Genomic DNA, 18,584 nt, shown 5'->3' with positions numbered 1-18,584 from the left:
TGAACTACCAGCACACAGAGTGGAGCTACAATTTGAAGCCATATCTGATGACAAAACCCATGTCCTCTCCAATGACTATCCTAAGATGCATGTAAGTATTTATTATGTGTATTTATTTAGATGAAATTTGATAAGGAAACAGAATTATAAAGGGCTAAGAATAGCAAAGATGTGTTAAAGAAAAATATGTGATATGATTTGTTATACTGTATAAAAGGACTAATTGAACAGAATAGATAGCCCATTAACAGACCATGCATATATTGCCACAAAGATGTCAGAGAAGTAATAAATATTTTTTAAAATGACTGGAAATCCATGTATAAAAAGGTAAAACTTGATGCCCACCTCATAGAGTAAAATTAATTCCAGGTGAATGATATAATTTAATAGAAAAAATAAAACTTTTAGAGTATGGGACAATATTTTCATGACCTTTCAATTAAGAATATTTCTTAAACAAAATGTAGCTATTCCATTCTGTTTCTTAGGTAGTTACTTTATAATAACTGGTTATATTATACCTTTAGATTTTTGCAGTTTTCTGAATTACTTATATTTTGTAATAAGGAAGGTTAAAAATCTAGAGGTAGAGTCTGATGAAAATGTTAATGGCAAATATTTTTGTCATATAATATTACAATACTACTTACTGGTTTTTGCAGTACAATGGGATGATCAGGCAGAAAGTCTGGTTTTTTTCTGCAGATGGAAACACTTGAGAGCTTCAACAGGAAATCTCTGCTGTATTTAATTCTCTCTGTAGATATTAAACATCAAATGTAATGGTATGAAATGTAGAACTATCTAGATCACTTTTTGGTTCATTTCTTTCTAGATGTCCTCTATTATTTTATAAAATGCTGAGTAGTGTCTATGCAAAAGAGAAGGAGGAAAAAAAAAGCTTTGAAAAGTATCTACTGCCTCCAATTCTCCTTTTACATAGAAAGAAAACCAAGTAACCAAGGAAAAATAAAAGAAATATAATTAGAAAAATGGGAAATGCATGGCTTTTTTCATCTGGTTATTCAAGTCTAGTAAAATGGTTTTGTATAAAGTATAACCACAGTAACAACTATTGGGCAATTCAGATCCTGTCAAAATGTAACCTTAATGAGCCTATCTCGTCTCAATCAATACTAAACATTTAATGCGATAAAAATTAATTCAATTCAAGAAACATTTATTGTACATCTTACTATGTATCAGGAACTGTGCTAGGTTAATCATGAATAGGATCCAAGATAGGGCCCCTATCTTCAAGGATAACAATGTTTCAAATATCTGCAGATTTCACATCAGGAATGATTACCAGAAATGATCACCCAGACAGATTATATGCTGTGCCAGAAGACAATGGAATAATATTTTTAATGTGCTAAAAGTAAAGAACAGTAACCCAGAATTTCATATCCAATAGGGGAAAAAAATCCCTCATGAATGCATGTGAAGGAAAGACATTTTCATATAAAGTAAAACTGAATTCATCACCAGCAGATGTGATCTTCAAGAAAGGCTAATGGAAGTTCTTCAGGCTGAAGGAAATTATACTAGATGGAGACTTTACTGTTCAGAAATGAAGAGCAAAAGAGATGGTAAATAGGTAAGTATAACAGATTCCCTTTTTTCTCTAAGTTTTATTTTAAAAAATATGTATTACTGTTACAAGCAAAAGCAGCCACAGATAATATATAGATGAAGGGTGTGGCTATGTTTCAATAAATTTTTATTTGAAAAGATATACATGCAAAGACTAGGAATAATAAGGCTTGAATTATTCTATCTTCCTATCAACTAAAAGGTAAGAATTATCAATGTGTTGTTCCTAATACACAGTTCTGAAACACATCAAGCAAAAATTAACTTACCTGAAATTTTGGGTCTGGCTTCTTTAACATTTTTGAGGTTCATCCTTAATCTGGAACATTCTATATAGCTAAACCATCAATCAAGTGTGAGAATAGAATAAAGATATTTTCAAATATACAAACTCAAAGAATTCACAACCCAATACCCTTTTTTTATGAAACTTCTGGAGAATGCACTGGGCAAACAAAATGAGGACATAAATAAAAAAAAGAAGAAAACATAGAACTCAAGAAATGGAGGTAAGTGATGTCAGGGAAAATGGCCAAGTAGAGAACGTAAAAGTCTTTCAGTCCACAAAAACAAGTAAGCTCATAAAAGCTGTCAGAATCAATTTTCTCAGAACCCTGGACTCTAACCCAAAGCTTGTAAAAACCAGGGGAATGCTTAGTGAAGAAAAAATAGCTAAATTTGGGAAAAGTTTTGTGGCACGTAACTTACCTGGGACTATTTCCCAGATAGGTCATGGCCTTGCAGATGACAGCCCTCATTACTTTTATAGGTTCCCAGCACTGGAGGGAGTAGTACAGACTTTATTTTCAAAAAAAAACTTAGGATTATTTGTTTTGACCTTTCTGGTGGTTCCCTGAAGAAACATCTCAAGAAGCTTGCCTGTACTTCACACCTAACTAAGAATTCTCCCAGCATTAAGGCTGCTACCCAAAATCCACTTGTCCAAACATTTACATGAAAATATATTAGTTGCTTCCACCTTAGACAAGGGATAACAGTTGAAGCAAACATTAGGCATACCAAAAAGCTTGGGAGGAAAGCTAATAACAAGATGCTTTGGGGAAAAAGGGCACTGAAAGAATCCCAAATATTATTTCTAGAAGCTCACATGCATGTTAAAACTAGGCTTATGCTCACAGAAAAACTTGAAAAGATCCTAAGCACTCACTACTATCTGACTTTCAGATTCCTAGCAAGCAGACAATGAAGGTGAAGGCAGAATTGACACAATACCTCAAAATAAGAGGCCTTATGCAAAGGCTTAAAGACACATTTCTTTGTTTTTCAGTTTGGTATGGTTCTAGGTACTGAAGGAAATTCTGTCAAATCACTACCTGACCACTAAGATAACAGAACAGAGACTTCAATAGTCGTGCATGACAAAGAATATAGATTTTACAGTATTCATGCAGAAAAGTCACTAAGCCAACAACAACTACTACTACAAAGAGCAACAATAAATCCAAGTGAAGGAAGAAAATCTGATTTCCAGAGTAGCTACATTACAACATTCAAAATGTCCAGTTCTCAATTACAACAACAAAAATTATAAAGCATGCAAAGAAAAAAGAAAGTATGGGCTCATGCACTGGAAAAAAGAAATTAATAGAAATTTTCACTAAGGAAGCCAAGACATTGAATTTACTAGAGAAGGGCTTTCAATAAACTACTTTAAATATGCTCTAAGAGCTGAAGAAAATTATTTTTAAAAGTGTCTCATTAAATAGAGAATATCAATAAAAAGATGGAACTTATAAGAAAAAACATAATTCTTGAGTAGTACAATAACTAAAATGAAAAATTCATGAGAGGGTTTCAACAGCAGGTAGGCAGGCAGAAGAATGAATCAACAAATTTAAAAGTAATTCAGTCTGAGGAGCAGAAAGAAAAAAGAAAATGAACAGAGCCTAAGACATTATGATCAAGCATACCAACAAATATATAATGGGAGTCCCAGGAAAACGTAGAGAAAAAAGGAGAAAAAATGACATCTGAAGAAACTGTAGAGTAAAATTTCAAAAATTTAACAACAAAAAAAGAATCCATACATCCAAGAAGTTCAACAAAGTACAAAGAATGTAGACAGTCCCAACTTATGACGGTTTGACTTACAACTGTGTGACTTTTTGATTATATGAAAGTAGTTTTTAGGTTATCAGTCTTTAAGCACAGGTAATTCTCTGACCAAAGACTTTCTGGGCCAAAGACTCTTCTATCAATTTACTATATTTTCAACTTATGATGGGTTTATTGGGAAGCAATCCCACCATAAGTTAAGGAGCATCTATCTGTATAATAAAAGAGATTCTTCACACATAGATACATCATAATCTATCAAAGTGAACAAAAATCTTGAGGTCAGAAAGAGTAGCAATTCCTCAGTTGCAATGGATTCTCTATCAGATAAACAGCTGATTTCACATCAAAAACTACTGATGTCAGAAGTCATGGGATGATGGGATGACATACTTAAAATGCTGAAAGCACAACACAAAGGTGAGTTTGGACATATATATAGGAGCAATGTTTTATATAACATCAAAACTAAGTTGATATTAATTCAAACTAGTTTGTTGTATATTATATTAATATACAACACAACAACGAGGAACATATATAGTAAAGAAAATTAAAAGGAAATAAAAATAGTACACTAGAAAATATCTATTAAACACAAAAAACAGTAATGGAGGAATTAAATAACAACAAAAAAAAAGACATATAGAAGACAAACAGATGAGAGGATTAAGTCCTTCTTTATCAGTTAATTATATTAAATGTAAATGTACTAAACTTTTCAATTATTATAAAAGGCAGAGATTGGTAAAATGAATTTTTAAAAATCATCTAAGTATATTCTGTCTACAAGAGACTCATTTTGGATCCAATGATGAAAGTAAGTTTAAAGTGAAAGACTGTAAAAGATATTCAATGCAAGCAGTAACCAAAAGACAGCTGGAGTGAGTATACTAACATTAGACAAAAATAGACATTAAGACAAAAATTGTTATAAGAGACAACAAAGGACATTTATACAATGAAAAAAGCATCACTTCATCAAGAATATATAACAATTATAAGTACATATATACACAACAACAGAAAGAAAAACACAGAATTAAGCACAGAAATAGACATTTCAACCTTAATAACTGGAGACTTCAATATCCCATTCTCAATAATGGATAGAAAAACTTTACAGAAGATCAACAAGAAAACAATTTGAACAACACTACAAGCCAACTAATCTAATGACACATATACAACACTTTACCCAACAACAGCAGAATATACATTCTTCTGAAGCACATATAGAACTACAGCACACATGTTCCACACATAGAACATTCTCCAGGATGAACTCATATATTAGGCCACAAAAGTCTCAATAAATTTAAAAAGATTCAAATCATACAAAGTATGCTCTATGACCACATTGAAATAAAACTAGAAATCAAAAACAGAAGTAAACTGGAAAATTCACAAATACATGTAAATTAAAACACACTCTTTTTTTTTTTTTTTTTTTGAGACAGAGTTTCATTCTTGTTACCCAGGCTGGAGTGCAATGGCGCGATCTCGGCTCACTGCAACCTCCGCCTCCTGGGTTCAGGCAATTCTCCTGTCTCAGCCTCCTGAGTAGCTGGGATTACAGGCACGTGCCACCATGCCCAGCTAATTTTTTGTATTTTTAGTAGAGACAGGGTTTCACCATGTTGACCAGGATGGTTTCGATCTCTTGACCTCGTGATCCGCCTGCCTCAGCCTCCCAAAGTGCTGGGATTACAGGCTTGAGCCACCGCGCCTGGCTTAAAACACACTCTTAAACAACCAACGGATCAAGGAATAACAACAGGGGACTTAGAAAATACGTGACAAATGAAAACAAAGTCACAACATATCAAAACTTATGCAGTAAAAACAATGTTTGGAGCATAGTTTATAGTTATAAATGTCTATTTTAAAAAAGAAATAGCTTAACTAAATAGCATTACACATTAAAGAACTAGGATAAAAGAGCAAACTAAATCAAATAATAGAAAAAATGAACTAAATAATAAAGATCAGAGTGAAGATAAATGAAATAGAGACAAAAAAAAAAAAAAAAAACCCAGAGAAAATCAGCAAAACCAAAGGTTGGTTATTTGAAAAGATAAAAGCTAACAAACCTTTACCAGGACTGATTAGGAAAAGAATGATTCAAGTTACTAAAAACACAAACAATGGTCTTGCATCCTGAAACTTTGTTGAATTTATTTTTATTAGCTCTAATAGTCTATGTGAATTCCCTAGGATTTTCTATATATACAGATGCTCCTCAACTTACAATGGGGTTATATCCTAATACACCCATTTCAAGTTAAAAACAGCAAAAGATGAAAATGTATGGCTGACTAGGAGTAGCATCTTGCTGATGCTGCCAGCATCATGAGAAAAGTACAGTTTCTACTGAACAGATACTGTTTTTGCACTGTCATAAAATCAAAAAATTATAAGTCAAACCATCTTAAGTTGGGGATCATCTGTATAGGACTGTGTTCTCTGTGAATAGAGATACTTTTACTTCATTTTTCCCAATTTAATGTCATTTGTTTCTTTCTCTTACCTAATTACTATGGCTAGAACTTTTAGTATAATACTGAATAAAAACAGTGAAAACAGGCACCTGTATCTTGTTCTTGATATTAGGGGACAAGCTTTCAGTCTTCACCATTGAGGATGATTTTAGCTGTGAGATTTTCATATATATATTTATCATGTTAGTTTCTATCAAGAAGGGATGTTGGGCTTTGTCAAATGCTTTTTCTTCAGTTGAGATGATCGTGTGTTTTCCCCCTGAATTCTATTAATGTGGTGTATTGTTACTGATTTTGATATGTTTATTCACCCTGCATTCTTGAGATTAATCTCACTTGAACATAGTATATAATCTTTTTACTATGTTGATAGTAAAAAGTTTTTGTATTTTATTGAGGATTTTTGTATCTATATTTGAAGGGATATTAGCTAGAGTTTTCTTTTCTTCTGGTCTTTGGCTTTGCTATCAGACTAATATTGGCCTTGCTGGAAGCATTCTCCCCTCTTCATTTTTTTGGGAAAAGTTTGAGGATTAGTGTTAATTGTTTTTTAAATATTTAGTAGAATTTACCAGTGAGAAGCCATCTAAGTCCTGAACTTTTCTTTTTTGGGAGGTTTTTAACTACTGATTCAATCTTCTTACTTGCTATAGGCCTATTCAAATTTTCCATTCCTTCTTGAGTTAGTTTTGGTCAATTCTGTGTTCCTAATAATCTTTCTATTTTATCAGGTTATCAATATTTTTGGCATACAACTAACTTCACAATATTCTCATATTTTTTATTTTCATAAATTAATAGTAATGTCCCCCATAAAATAAATTTATTTTATATATGATCAATGAACAATGAAAAATTCCATATAGAATAGCATCAAAAAATAATACAGTACTTGGGAATAAATTTTACAAAGAAGGTACATGACTTGTACACTGAAAACTATAAAATACTGCTAAAAGAAGTTAAAGAATATCTAAACGGGAAGATTTCTTATGTTTATGGATTGTCAGATTTAATATTGTTAAGACGGCAATATTCCTCTTGAAGTGATATATAGATTCAATGCTCTCCCTATCAAATTTCTAATGGCCTCTTTTGCAGAAATGGAAACACTGATTTAAAAAAAAAAAAAATTACATGAAATTGCAAAGACCCCTAAATAGCCAAAACAATTTGGAAAAAGAACAGATTTGGAAGACTTACACTTCTGAATTTTAATAGTTACTACAAAGCTATGGTAATCAAAAAAGTGTGGTACTGACATATAACATATTTTATATGACAGGCATATAAATCAAGAGAACAGAAGAATCCAGGAATAAACACATTAAACACATACACCTATTGTCAACTGACTTTTCAACAAAGGTGCCAACACCATTCAATGAAAAAAGAACAGTCTATTTTACAAATTATGATGGGACAAGTGGTTATCTGCATGACAAACAATGAAGGTGGCCCTCATATATAGAAATTAACTCAAAATAAATCAAAGACCTAAATGCAAGAGCTAAAGCTATAAAACTCTTAGAAGAAAACAGGAGTAAATCTTAGATGTGACAATGATTTCTTAGATATGGCATCAAAAACATGAGCAACAAAAGGAAAAAAACTTCATCAAAGCTAAAAAATTTTGTTCATTAAAAGACACTATCAAATGAATAAGAGAAGCTCCAGTAGAGAACAAAAAGACGGTATATATACAAATGCATACACTGGAAAGAGAAGGGTGGCAGGAAGAAGACGGAGGAGAATAGATAATAGATAAGAGTCTAATATCCAGAAGTCTTGCAACTCAATAACAAAACAACTCCATAACAAACAACCCAGTTAAAATATTGTTAAAGAACTTGAATAAAGCATTTTTCCAAAAAAGAAATAGAAATGGCCAACAAGTACATGAAAAAACAAAATAATTAATCATAAGAAAAATGCAAATCAAAACCACAATGAGATACTACTTGTTACCCATTAGGATTGCTTATAATAAAAAGAGATTATAATAGCAAGGCTACTCAGATATTGGAAACCCAAGTACCTTGCAACTAAGAATGTAAAATGGTAGAACTGCTGTGAAAAAAATTTGGCAGTTCCTTCTAAACACAGAATTACCAATGAATCAGCAAGTCTGCTCCTAGGTATATACCTGAGAGAAATGAAAACAAGTGTTGAAACAAAAACTCGTACACAAATGTCCACAGCAATATTATTCACAAAAGCCAAAAAGTGAAAACAACTCAAATGTGCATCAGTTGAGAATGGATAAACAAAATGTGACATAATCCATATAATGGAATATTTTTTAGTCATAAAAAGGAAAAAAGTACTGATAGTGCTAAAACAGGATGAACCTTGAAAACCATATGGAAAGTAATAGAAGCCAGACACAAAAGATCACATGTTGTTCACAAGAGAAAGATAAATGTATGAGGTGATGGATATCTCAATTTCCCTTATTGATCTTTACACATTGCACATAGGTATCAAAATACCACATGTGCCTCCAATTATTTTAATTGATATAAAAGATGTAAAGCTATTACTGTGCATTTATCAATTGATATATCAAAAAATAAATTGAAAAAAGATCACATATTATATAATTCCATTTATATAATATGGCCAAATAATAAATCCAAATAGAAATAGATTAGTGTTTACCACACGGCCTAGGCAGAGGGGAGAGAAAGTAGTAACAGCTTAATGAGCATAAGGTTTCTTTCTAGGGTGATAAAAATGTTCTGGAATTGGTAGTATTGTTGCACAACATTGTGAATGTACTAAAAGCCATTGAATTGTACATTTTAAAATTGTTAAAATGGGAGTGGGTAAACTCTGCTTCAATTTTTTAAAAAGGAAACCAAAGGATTATAAAGGAATATCCCAAGATAACAGCAAAGGCCCACTGCAGAAAAATAGCTGTACAGCAGTACTAAAGGACAACTAGTCCATATCGGAATAGGATAATGGAGTATTCTGAAAGGAATGTCCCATCTAAGGAAAAAAAGAACGGATATACTTGAGCATAAATATAAACAAGTGTGACAGAATTGTCAGAGCATTTTAGGAAAAGAATTAACAATAGATAACAGAAAAATAAGGTAACCGTTAGCTCTAGAATAAGTAAGTAATTGCATGAAAAGGAAGATACGCACCTATTGGCTAAGCAGCTATATTTTACACAGTCATAATAGTATAAAGAGTGAGTAACACTTTAATTGAAACTTGTGAAATAATTACATGGTGAGGAGATGGAAGGGTGAAGAAGCAAAGGAACTTAAGTTCTCAATTACCAAGATAAAACATCAATATATAGTTTTTAAAAATTGAAAAATTTGAAAATAATTGTATTTAGAAATATGACGATAAATATTAGAAAAATCTAATGGTATTTTCGTATGTCAAACTTTTAAACTACATACATTGATTGACAAAAATTTGGAAACTAAATTAAATCATTTTATTTTCTTTTAAAATAGCTAGTGTGGGAGAGACTATTGGTTCTCCCCTAGAGCAGTTCTTTCTTTTTATATCAGTAATAGAATTAACTGACTGTATTGCTAAAGGCTATGTTTCCCAGTCTACCCTGGTAGGGTAGGCTGCCTGGTAGGCACAGCATGACCAAGTTCTGGCAATGGGATGTAAGTGGAAGTACTATGTGCAACTTCTGGGTCATACTCTAAAGGTGAATTTCCTTCTCCCTTTCCTCCTTCCTAATGGCAACACAGGGAACATGATGGCAAGAGTACAGGCAGTTATCTTGAGCCCATGAGACAGAAGCCATGTATTGAGGATGGCATAGCAATAAGGTAAGAGAACAATAGGAAAATACAAACTTCACAGGGAAAAATCATTATGACAGTTCAGAATTTTACATGATACAGAAAATCTAGTAATAAATTTCTATGTTGTTTATGTGATTGTATTCCAGTGTCTCCTTGAAAGCAGTCAAACTGGTAGCCTGACTTATACAGATAGAAGTCAATCTAAAAATATATAATAAAATTTCCTATTTACATAGGTTTGGATCTAAGCAATAAAATAATATTAACTTTATGAATGCTAGGACATTCTATGTTGAAATTGGGAATTATGATAAAATTTTACCTTTTTTAACTGGAGACTGATGTTGCTGCTGTTCATTAAGACCTTGTGAAAAGGCTTGCATTCCATTCGTCTTACACTATTGAACATGAAGAAAGTAATTTTTTAACTTAGGTTTTAAAATTGTATATAATTCATTTAACTACCCAAAAATATTTTCCTAATAATAAATGTATTAGTCAATCCTTTTAGTGGGGGCTAAGTAATAGCAATCATTATAAGTCTGCTTATTAAAATGAGCAACAAAAACATCTTTCAAAATATATTCACATATATCTATAGTTTTTTGACATTATTATGATTATTAAAAAGGAAAATAAAACTAAAGATGAATTTTATTGTCCTAAAGATAAATAATTCCATAGCCATTAAAAATTTTTTTCCTGAAAAAAATGCCATTCAGAAGAAAAATTTAATTGATGAAAACAACACATTTTTATTCACAAAAATTCTGCAGCAATACTACTTTTTAAATATCTGAAGTAGAGACTGACGTAACTTTATAGGCATATGGACTATTTCATCTAATGCCTTAGAAATAAGATAAATAAGAAAAATTGATGTATCTGATGAGACAAAGAAAATCAGAAACACTGGCAGAGCTCTATGTCTTGAAGAGAGATGCCTTAGTGCAGAGTTTTTCCAGTCTCACTTGCAAGAGCATCTTTATTATAAGATTGGCTAAACTAATCTAATGATATTTTAAAAATCAATTTTTACCTAAATCCCTTTCTTCTGATTCCATGCTCACCAAGAAATATTCAGATTCAATATAGCTATCCATAAATTTCCCTAGAAGTAAACAATACACTGGTTGTACCAATAAGAGGAACTCAGAACACAAGATGTCAAGATTTCTAATTAAAAAATAATTGGTGTTCTGATTTTATAAATCAGTTTTATAAACTTGGTCAATAACTATCTACCCCTGAGAGATGATCTCCTCTTGTGCTGACAAAGTCAGTTTGCAAACCATCCCTGAATTAAGATAAATCATGAAGGCAGGTTTCTTTGGAGGAGACATTTATCCTGAAAAATAAATATCTCTGCTCCATCACTGTATTGACAAATTACACAGAAATTAAATTTCTGTAAATGCTAGCTACTCCATGTAAGGCAGTAGGACTAATTATCTAATGATATGACACAATAAAGTCCATGGAGATAATTCTCACTATTTAGTCAAGAATGTCATCAGAAAAAAAAATCAAGTTGTAGTAGAGCTTTTTATTTTTAAGCAGAGATAGAAAAAATGGAAAATGTCTATGATTTGGGTTCTCCAAAGATCTTCTAGACTGTTGTATTTAATTGACTATAAAATGGTATTCTACAAATAAAAAACGATTTCTAATCTCTGGAAATGTTAGCAGATGTACACTTCACTAACTTTTAACATCTACTTAAATGTAAGATCTAAAATCAAACTTGAAGGTAAAATTATACTTTGTCATGTCTGTACATATTAAAATTTTAAAATGATTATTTTAAATCTTAGTAATGTGAAAAGTATACCTACAAAAAGTTTTACACAGTGATCATCTATATGTTATCTCATTAATTATAATCCTATAAGGAATAAGGCAAGTGTTATCATCATTGTGTTATAAGTAAGGAAAATCAGACCAGAAGAGTGTCAGAAGTGACACTGTGTTAATTTCCAGTCCCCTATATTAAGAGACTGGCAACTTATACCTCCTGTCTCTTTGAACATTAGTCTTAGAACCCACATGTAGTGTTATAAGAAGCACAAGCCACTTGGAAAGGCCATTTGTAGGTGCTCACTTCAGTTTATAGTACTAGCTGAGCTCCAAGCCAATAGCCAGTATTAACTGACAACCTATTGGCAGGGTAGACTGGGAAACAGTACTAGAAACAATCCAATGTTTGTCAACTGATGAATAAACAAATTGTTGTATATTTACAGTTGCATTCTATTCCACATTAAAAATCCAACTACTTATATATACAACATGAAAGGATCTCATAAACATAATGCTGAACAAAAGAACCCAACACCAAGGAATACATATTATCTTATTTCATTTATATGAAACTCTAGAACAGTCAAAACTAACTTATCTATCATTAAAAGAAGCCGACCAATGGATGTATGGAGCAGGAAGGAGGGTTTGGGGTTAGTATAAGTGGAGGCAGTAAATGATTGCAAAGGAACATAGGACATTTTGGAGGAAGATTGAAGATTTTCATTGTGGGGTTCATTACATAGATAAATATTTCCAAAACTCACTGAACAAATGAGTTCACTTTACTGTATGTAAATTATACCTCAATAAAGGTGATTCAAAAATTTATCAAGTATCTCTAACATAGGTTCTAACAGCTTTTGCAATATAATGGAAGCAGCAGACAAAATTGTATGTTTGGAAGTAATTTAACTCCATAATTTGATTTTTCTCTATAAAACTGCAATATTAACATATTAATTTTTTACATATAAAGTAAAAGAAGGTCAATGATTCCAAAAAGTAATGAATATTACTGTTGTATTAGGGAAATGTTAGCTGCCAGAACAAATAAAATATTTCTATGACTTATAGAAAGCTTATAATAAAGCCAGTGTAATTAAGACATCATGATATTGATATACAGAGACACAAAAATGATCACTAGAACAGAATAAAGAGCCTAGAACAGAAATAGCTACATGAAAACTTATTATCTAATAAAGATTCCACTATAAATCAGTGTGGAAAGGATGAATTTTTCAATGACTTATGCTTTATAATCAGTTGCTTTTAGGAGAAAAACTAGATTTCTGTATTACACCATCAAAAAAATCATCTTCAGGTAGACTATACACCCAAACATGAAAGCAAAACCTTAAATTATTTGGAAGAATACACAAGAAAATATCTTAATTTTGGGACTGCAAAGACTTCTTAAGTGAAATCCTAAAGAAAAACATTGACATTAATATTTAAAACTTTTAAACAAAAAATGACTCTCTCATAGACCATATTCCTGGAAAAGAAAATATTTGTTATGAACATAAGAAAAATAATTAGAATCCAGACGGTATTTTAAAGGCATATAAATAAAAAAGAAGAAAACCCAGGAAAAGTAGGATAATGATATGAACTGGCAATTCACGAACGAGAAAATCTGAATGATCAAACTAAACATATGAAAAGATGCTCTACTTCACAAGTAACAGAGAATTAAAAATTAAAACCAACCAAAATACATAATTTCTCATCCACTGTCTTACCCAATGTTCAAGTTTGACAACAGCAAGGTGAGGACGTAGGAAAAATCAGAGCCCTTGCTCATACAAATTGCATTAGAAAGTAATTTGGCAGTATCTAAAAGTTGAAGTTAAGAATACTTAGCAAATCTATTCTAATTTTATGACAGAGAGAACCTCTCAAACCTGTAAAAATGAAACATATAGATGGCAGTCATGGTAGCATTTATTATAATACAGTAACAAGTGCCATCAACAGAAAACAGAAAAAAAATGTGGTATAGCCATATATATTAAAAGATTGTTCTGTATCAGCACATATTGAACTGCTTTATTAATTATAAAGTTGCCTATTATTCCATTTATGAATATACTTATGGTTGTGCATGCATAGTCTATTCCTGGATAAGAAATAGTATCTAGAGGCTGGGCACGGTGGCTCACACCTGTAATGCCAGCACTTTGGAAGGCCAAGGCGGGTGGATCACCTGAGATCAGAAGTGTGAGATCAGATCAGCCTGGCCAACATGGTGAAATCCCATGTCTACTAAAACTGCAAAAAAAATTAGCTTTATGTGGTGGTAGGTGCCTGTAATCCCAGCTACTCAGGAAAATTGTATTTTTTTTACTAAGTAGCCACAAAGTTTAAAATTTAAAATATATAAAATGACATTTATCGAAGTTTCCCTCGAATCTCTGTCCCAGTCTCCTATTTCCTCTGATCAAAAGTAAGCATTGCACCAGTTTCTTATCCAGATGCATTATACCAGTTTCTTTTCTAGATTCTTTCTTTCTTTCTTTCTTTCTTTCTTTCTTTCTTTCTTTCCTTTCTTTCCTTTCTTCTTTCTTTTTTCTTTCTTTTCTTTTTTTGAGACAGAGTTTCACTTTTGTTGCCCAGACTGGAGTACAATGGTGCAATCTTGGCTTATATTTTAAATTTTAAACTTTGTGGCTACTTAGTAAAAAAAATACAATTTTTAATAAAATGTAAAAGCAAAAATGACAAAAACACATTTATGTAAAACTTAAAACAATTCTACTTATCATAGCAAATATACAAATGTATTCATGGAAAAACTAACAAATTAAAGATAGTTATCTATGGGCAGGATGGTAAAGAAATGGGATGGTAGAAGCATATATATATAGGGTTTGTAACTGTTAAGTTTTTTTCTTTAAACTTTTTTAAAGCAAATATAGCAAAATATTTAGATTTGCAAATGCTGGGTGACAGATTAATGCATGTTACATTCTCTTCAACATATGCTCAAAATACACAATAAATTTTTAGTAAGTATATAAAGCATAGTATCTGGCACACAATAGCCATCTAACACATGTTACTTTCCAATCTATAATACTTCTTTTTATTTTAATTTCCAAGACTTACTCTGCTAATAACTCCACCTTGTATGCACTGAGTGTTGCATGGATATTCATTTTGAAAGCTGAAAGGGAACACTGCTCCTGTTTGGAGAGGGAAAAATGATTTTATATAAAAATGATTTTAAATAACTATTATGTCAATAAATAATATCATCAACTAAAAAGCTTAAGTATCCAGGATATTCTTGGCACTGTTTTGAATTGTGTTCTGATAGCTGATTTATTCAAAATTCATCCAGCCTTATGAAATGTCAGATGCTGTGTTAAAAGGATGGGCATACAGACATGAAAAGAGTTCAGAGATAGGAGTTCACAGTCCATTTTAAAAGACAAGCTCATATATAATGATATGATTTGATAAATGTAAGTTTATTGAGAGATTTATAGAAAGTACTAGGGCAAGCAGAGTAAATTTGGGGTATTGCATAGGTTTCACAAGCTGAAGTAATTAAATCTGAATCTGAATCTTAAAAGAAAAAGTAGATAATTCCTTTAGGGATCTGCATTGGCCAGGGAGTATAGTATGTAAGCATGTTAAGAAACACCAAAATTAATTTGTTTTACTAGACTTTTCTGCCTAAAAATTCCCTACTCTGCTGTCTGGATCTTAAGAAGATACAACTAAATAAGATACCAGGGCTACCTGCCCACCTTGTATTCCCCCTCATTCTCATTCTTCCATGTAACAATCTTGGAGAGAAACCAGTGAAAAATTGGATCTGCAGAGATGAAGTCGGGTGGGAGTTGCTGGAAAAAGTTAGGTCACAGAAAAGAACTGCTGCAATGGCTTTATATTCTTTCTTTTAGGATAAAATTTGAGACCTGACCCTACACAACTGCTTCTACTGCACCAGAAGTATACAGAATCAGCATTAGTCAGCTATGGTACCAAAAGATCCATAAATTTCATTGATCTGACCTAAGTCACAGGCATATTGAAAGCAAACATGACCAATGTGGAGATTATCTTCCTTGAAGGATCCAATGATGGGAAAATGAATACAAGATAGAAACTGGTAAACACTTCCACGTTTTTGCTTCATTTGTAGACTCAATAAAATATATTTCCCTTTTCTAAGCAGTAAGTTAATTCAGTTGAATACCCAGACTAAGAAAATTTTTTTAAAGTTGTATATATATCACCTAAAGTAGACACAGAAGCCATTCTGGCAACAAGTAATGAATAAAATTAAAAGACTAATATTCCAATTTAGAAGTTAAATACCAGGTATTTCAATAATTTGTCCAAAAGAATATTTTCATGGGTAAAAGAAAAACATTTTAGAACGGTTAAAATAAAATTTTTTAAATTAGATATGTTCCCATTCAAACACAGCCATAACCTCTATCAGAGTACAAGTATGACACAACTACTACAGAATCTTTAAGCTTTATGCTAATCTTTTTTTTTTTTTTTGCATTTAGGTATGCCCTTATTCTTTTAAAAGGTTAAATTATCTCTCCAGCATGATTGCCCTGCATTGATCATAATCACAGGGTACAATTTGTACTGGGAGTATCACTCTGATCAGAAACCAGAAGCTTACAAAAAGGAGACATGAAAAAAACCACACACACAAAAAGTTACTTTCAGTCAAGGGTTATTCTTCTTACCTTTGTTGGTCTATAAGACTATAGATTGGTAGATAATTATGAATCCTTTTCTTTCAGTAATACTTACAAACTCTTAGTTTTCACTATTTCTTTAAATATCCACCTGAAACAATTACTTTATATATGAGTTAGCCTTTCAAATACAAATTAGCCATTAATAAATTAATATTTAAAGAACTGTACATTCTGTTACTCACCGGGTGGAGAGGTCAGATGACGAACAGGTCTTGCTGGTTGAAGCGGTTTACCAATTAATTTTTTGGTTTCCATTGTCACAAAGACCTTGAGGTTCCATACTTGAAGATGAAAAAATACATTTTTATCTTTTGGACAAACAATCAAGATGCTTTACATATATACAGATAACTACAACTTTTTTTTAAAGACACCTATATTATAAGTTAAAGTGGAAAACACAAACACAAAAAAGCATTTAATATGCAACACTCAGACTTCTTTTATAGCATTTGTCACAGTTAAATATTCCCTTTTTAAAACATTTTCTTTCCTTAACTTTACTGACTCTATATTTCTTTTTTTTTTCTTTTGAGGCAGAGCCTCACCCTGTCACCCAGACTGGACTGCAGTGGCACAATCATAGCTCACTTCAACTTCAAGCTCCTGGGCTCAAGAGATCCTCCTGCCTTAGCCTTCCAAGTAGCTGGGATTACAGGCATGAACCACCATATCCAGCTGTTTTTTTTTAAGAGATGGGGGTCTCACTACATTGCCCTGGCTATGTTCTTTTGGTTTGTTTCCTATTTATTTGATTGCCTCTTCTAACTTCCTTAGCTGATTCCTCTTCTTCTGTCTTAAATTAAATGTAGGGGTTTTTAGAAATTTGGCTTTGGTCTTCTTAGTTAAAACTCATCTATGCTCATGGTTGCAACTTTCTATCTATAAGATAAATACGCACTAATTTATACTTTCAGCATCCACTTCTCTTTTAAACTCCAGTTATATTTTTCTAATTGTTTAATAATATTTCAATTTATATATTATCACAGGTACCTCAAATTCAATATATCCAAAATCAAATTAATAACTTTGACTCCTGTATTCCTTTAAAGTCATCACCATCTACCTCAGAACGCACTTGGTAAAACAGCCTTCAATTTTGACAGTCTAAATTTAGAGCCTCTGACCCCAAAATCAGTCTTTAATTCCTGTTCATACTACTTCCAAGATATTAATGTTGTTTCACCATATATCTGGACATTCAAGTGTTTAGTTTAGAGTTCCCTCACTATCTCTGTTGCTCTTCTTCCAAACAGCTATTTATCTGTCAAGATAAAGACGAAGTTCTTGCCACTTTCTGGGAAAATATCCTCATGTCTCAACAGGTAAGGTTAAATAAAATAGTATAATAATAAACTAATAATAATAATAATAATTCCTCTTTCCTTACATGCCTTCTCCATTGGTCCCTATTGTATTTTGTTTATCAGTTTTTCTAAAATAAATCATAATAAATATATTACATGTCTATTTGATTGGACTATCAGTTAGTGGAGGCCACAAAAATTAGACCTTATTTATTTTTGTATTCTAATATCTGCAACATAGATTTACTAAATAAACTACATAAAGTACCTTGTCATTCCAACTGAAATCTGACGCCTGTATTGGACACCAGATTTCCAAATTTTGATGCCCATCAAGACAAAGTCAAAGTAAAACTCCAGTTGCTCCTGCACCTGCTTATCCAGAAATAATTGTAACCATATGACACTAAGCAAATAATAAGTCTAAGTGACTGTTTCCCCAAGTATAAGATAGAGTTAGTAACTCCTTAAGTTTCCATAAATGCTTTATCCTATTTTAAAATATCTTTGGACATATATAATTCAAAAGTTAAAATTATAAACTTATCAACAATTTCCCCAAATTAGGAATGATAACTAAGCCCCCAAAAGCTACTATTTGGAGATAAACCAGCAAGTACTACAAGTTAATACCTACCCAGCTTTGTAATGTGTTTGTTAACTAGTTTTTCAACATGGCAATTAAAAACCTCTAAACAAAACTAATGCTCTCTGTACTTGTTGGGCAGTACAACTTGATATAACCAGAAGCAAAAAAAAAAAAAGAGTTATAAG

At 31.8% G+C, this 18,584-nt stretch overlaps 1 protein-coding gene and 1 long non-coding RNA gene across 7 annotated transcripts in view; one reads left to right on the top strand and one right to left on the bottom strand.

Moving 5' to 3' along the window:
• The window catches only part of C15H8orf88 (chromosome 15 C8orf88 homolog), a 29,277-nt gene that overhangs the window by 7,697 nt on the left and 2,996 nt on the right, over positions 1–18,584 (bottom strand). For 4 of the 5 annotated variants that reach the window (XM_003940516.4, XM_074386894.1, XM_074386892.1 and 1 more), the window contains 4 exons: positions 16,683–16,781; positions 14,876–14,952; positions 10,284–10,359; positions 654–760 (listed from right to left, as the gene is read on the bottom strand). In XM_003940516.4, coding sequence (XP_003940565.1) covers positions 654–760; positions 10,284–10,359; positions 14,876–14,952; positions 16,683–16,755 — 333 coding nt within the window. In that variant the 5' untranslated portion in view covers positions 16,756–16,781. Of the gene's footprint in view, positions 1–653; positions 761–10,283; positions 10,360–14,875; positions 14,953–16,682; positions 16,782–18,078; positions 18,168–18,584 lie in introns of those variants that run through there. The other variant, XM_074386891.1, reaches the window with a different exon arrangement.
• On the top strand, positions 754–17,095 carry LOC141581451 (uncharacterized). Of its 2 annotated transcripts, XR_012514081.1 has the most exons (4): positions 754–1,603; positions 9,905–9,985; positions 15,679–15,887; positions 17,041–17,095. It is a non-coding gene; the product is annotated as an uncharacterized LOC141581451 (long non-coding RNA). The 2 variants fall into 2 exon arrangements; XR_012514080.1 differs by lacking the exon at positions 17,041–17,095 and having other exon boundaries at positions 15,679–16,596.

Source organism: Saimiri boliviensis, chromosome 15, assembly GCF_048565385.1.
Source record: "Saimiri boliviensis isolate mSaiBol1 chromosome 15, mSaiBol1.pri, whole genome shotgun sequence".
Taxonomy (NCBI): domain Eukaryota; kingdom Metazoa; phylum Chordata; class Mammalia; order Primates; family Cebidae; genus Saimiri; species Saimiri boliviensis.
Note: the sequence above shows the minus strand (reverse complement) of the source record. Positions and strands in the feature narration are given on the sequence as shown.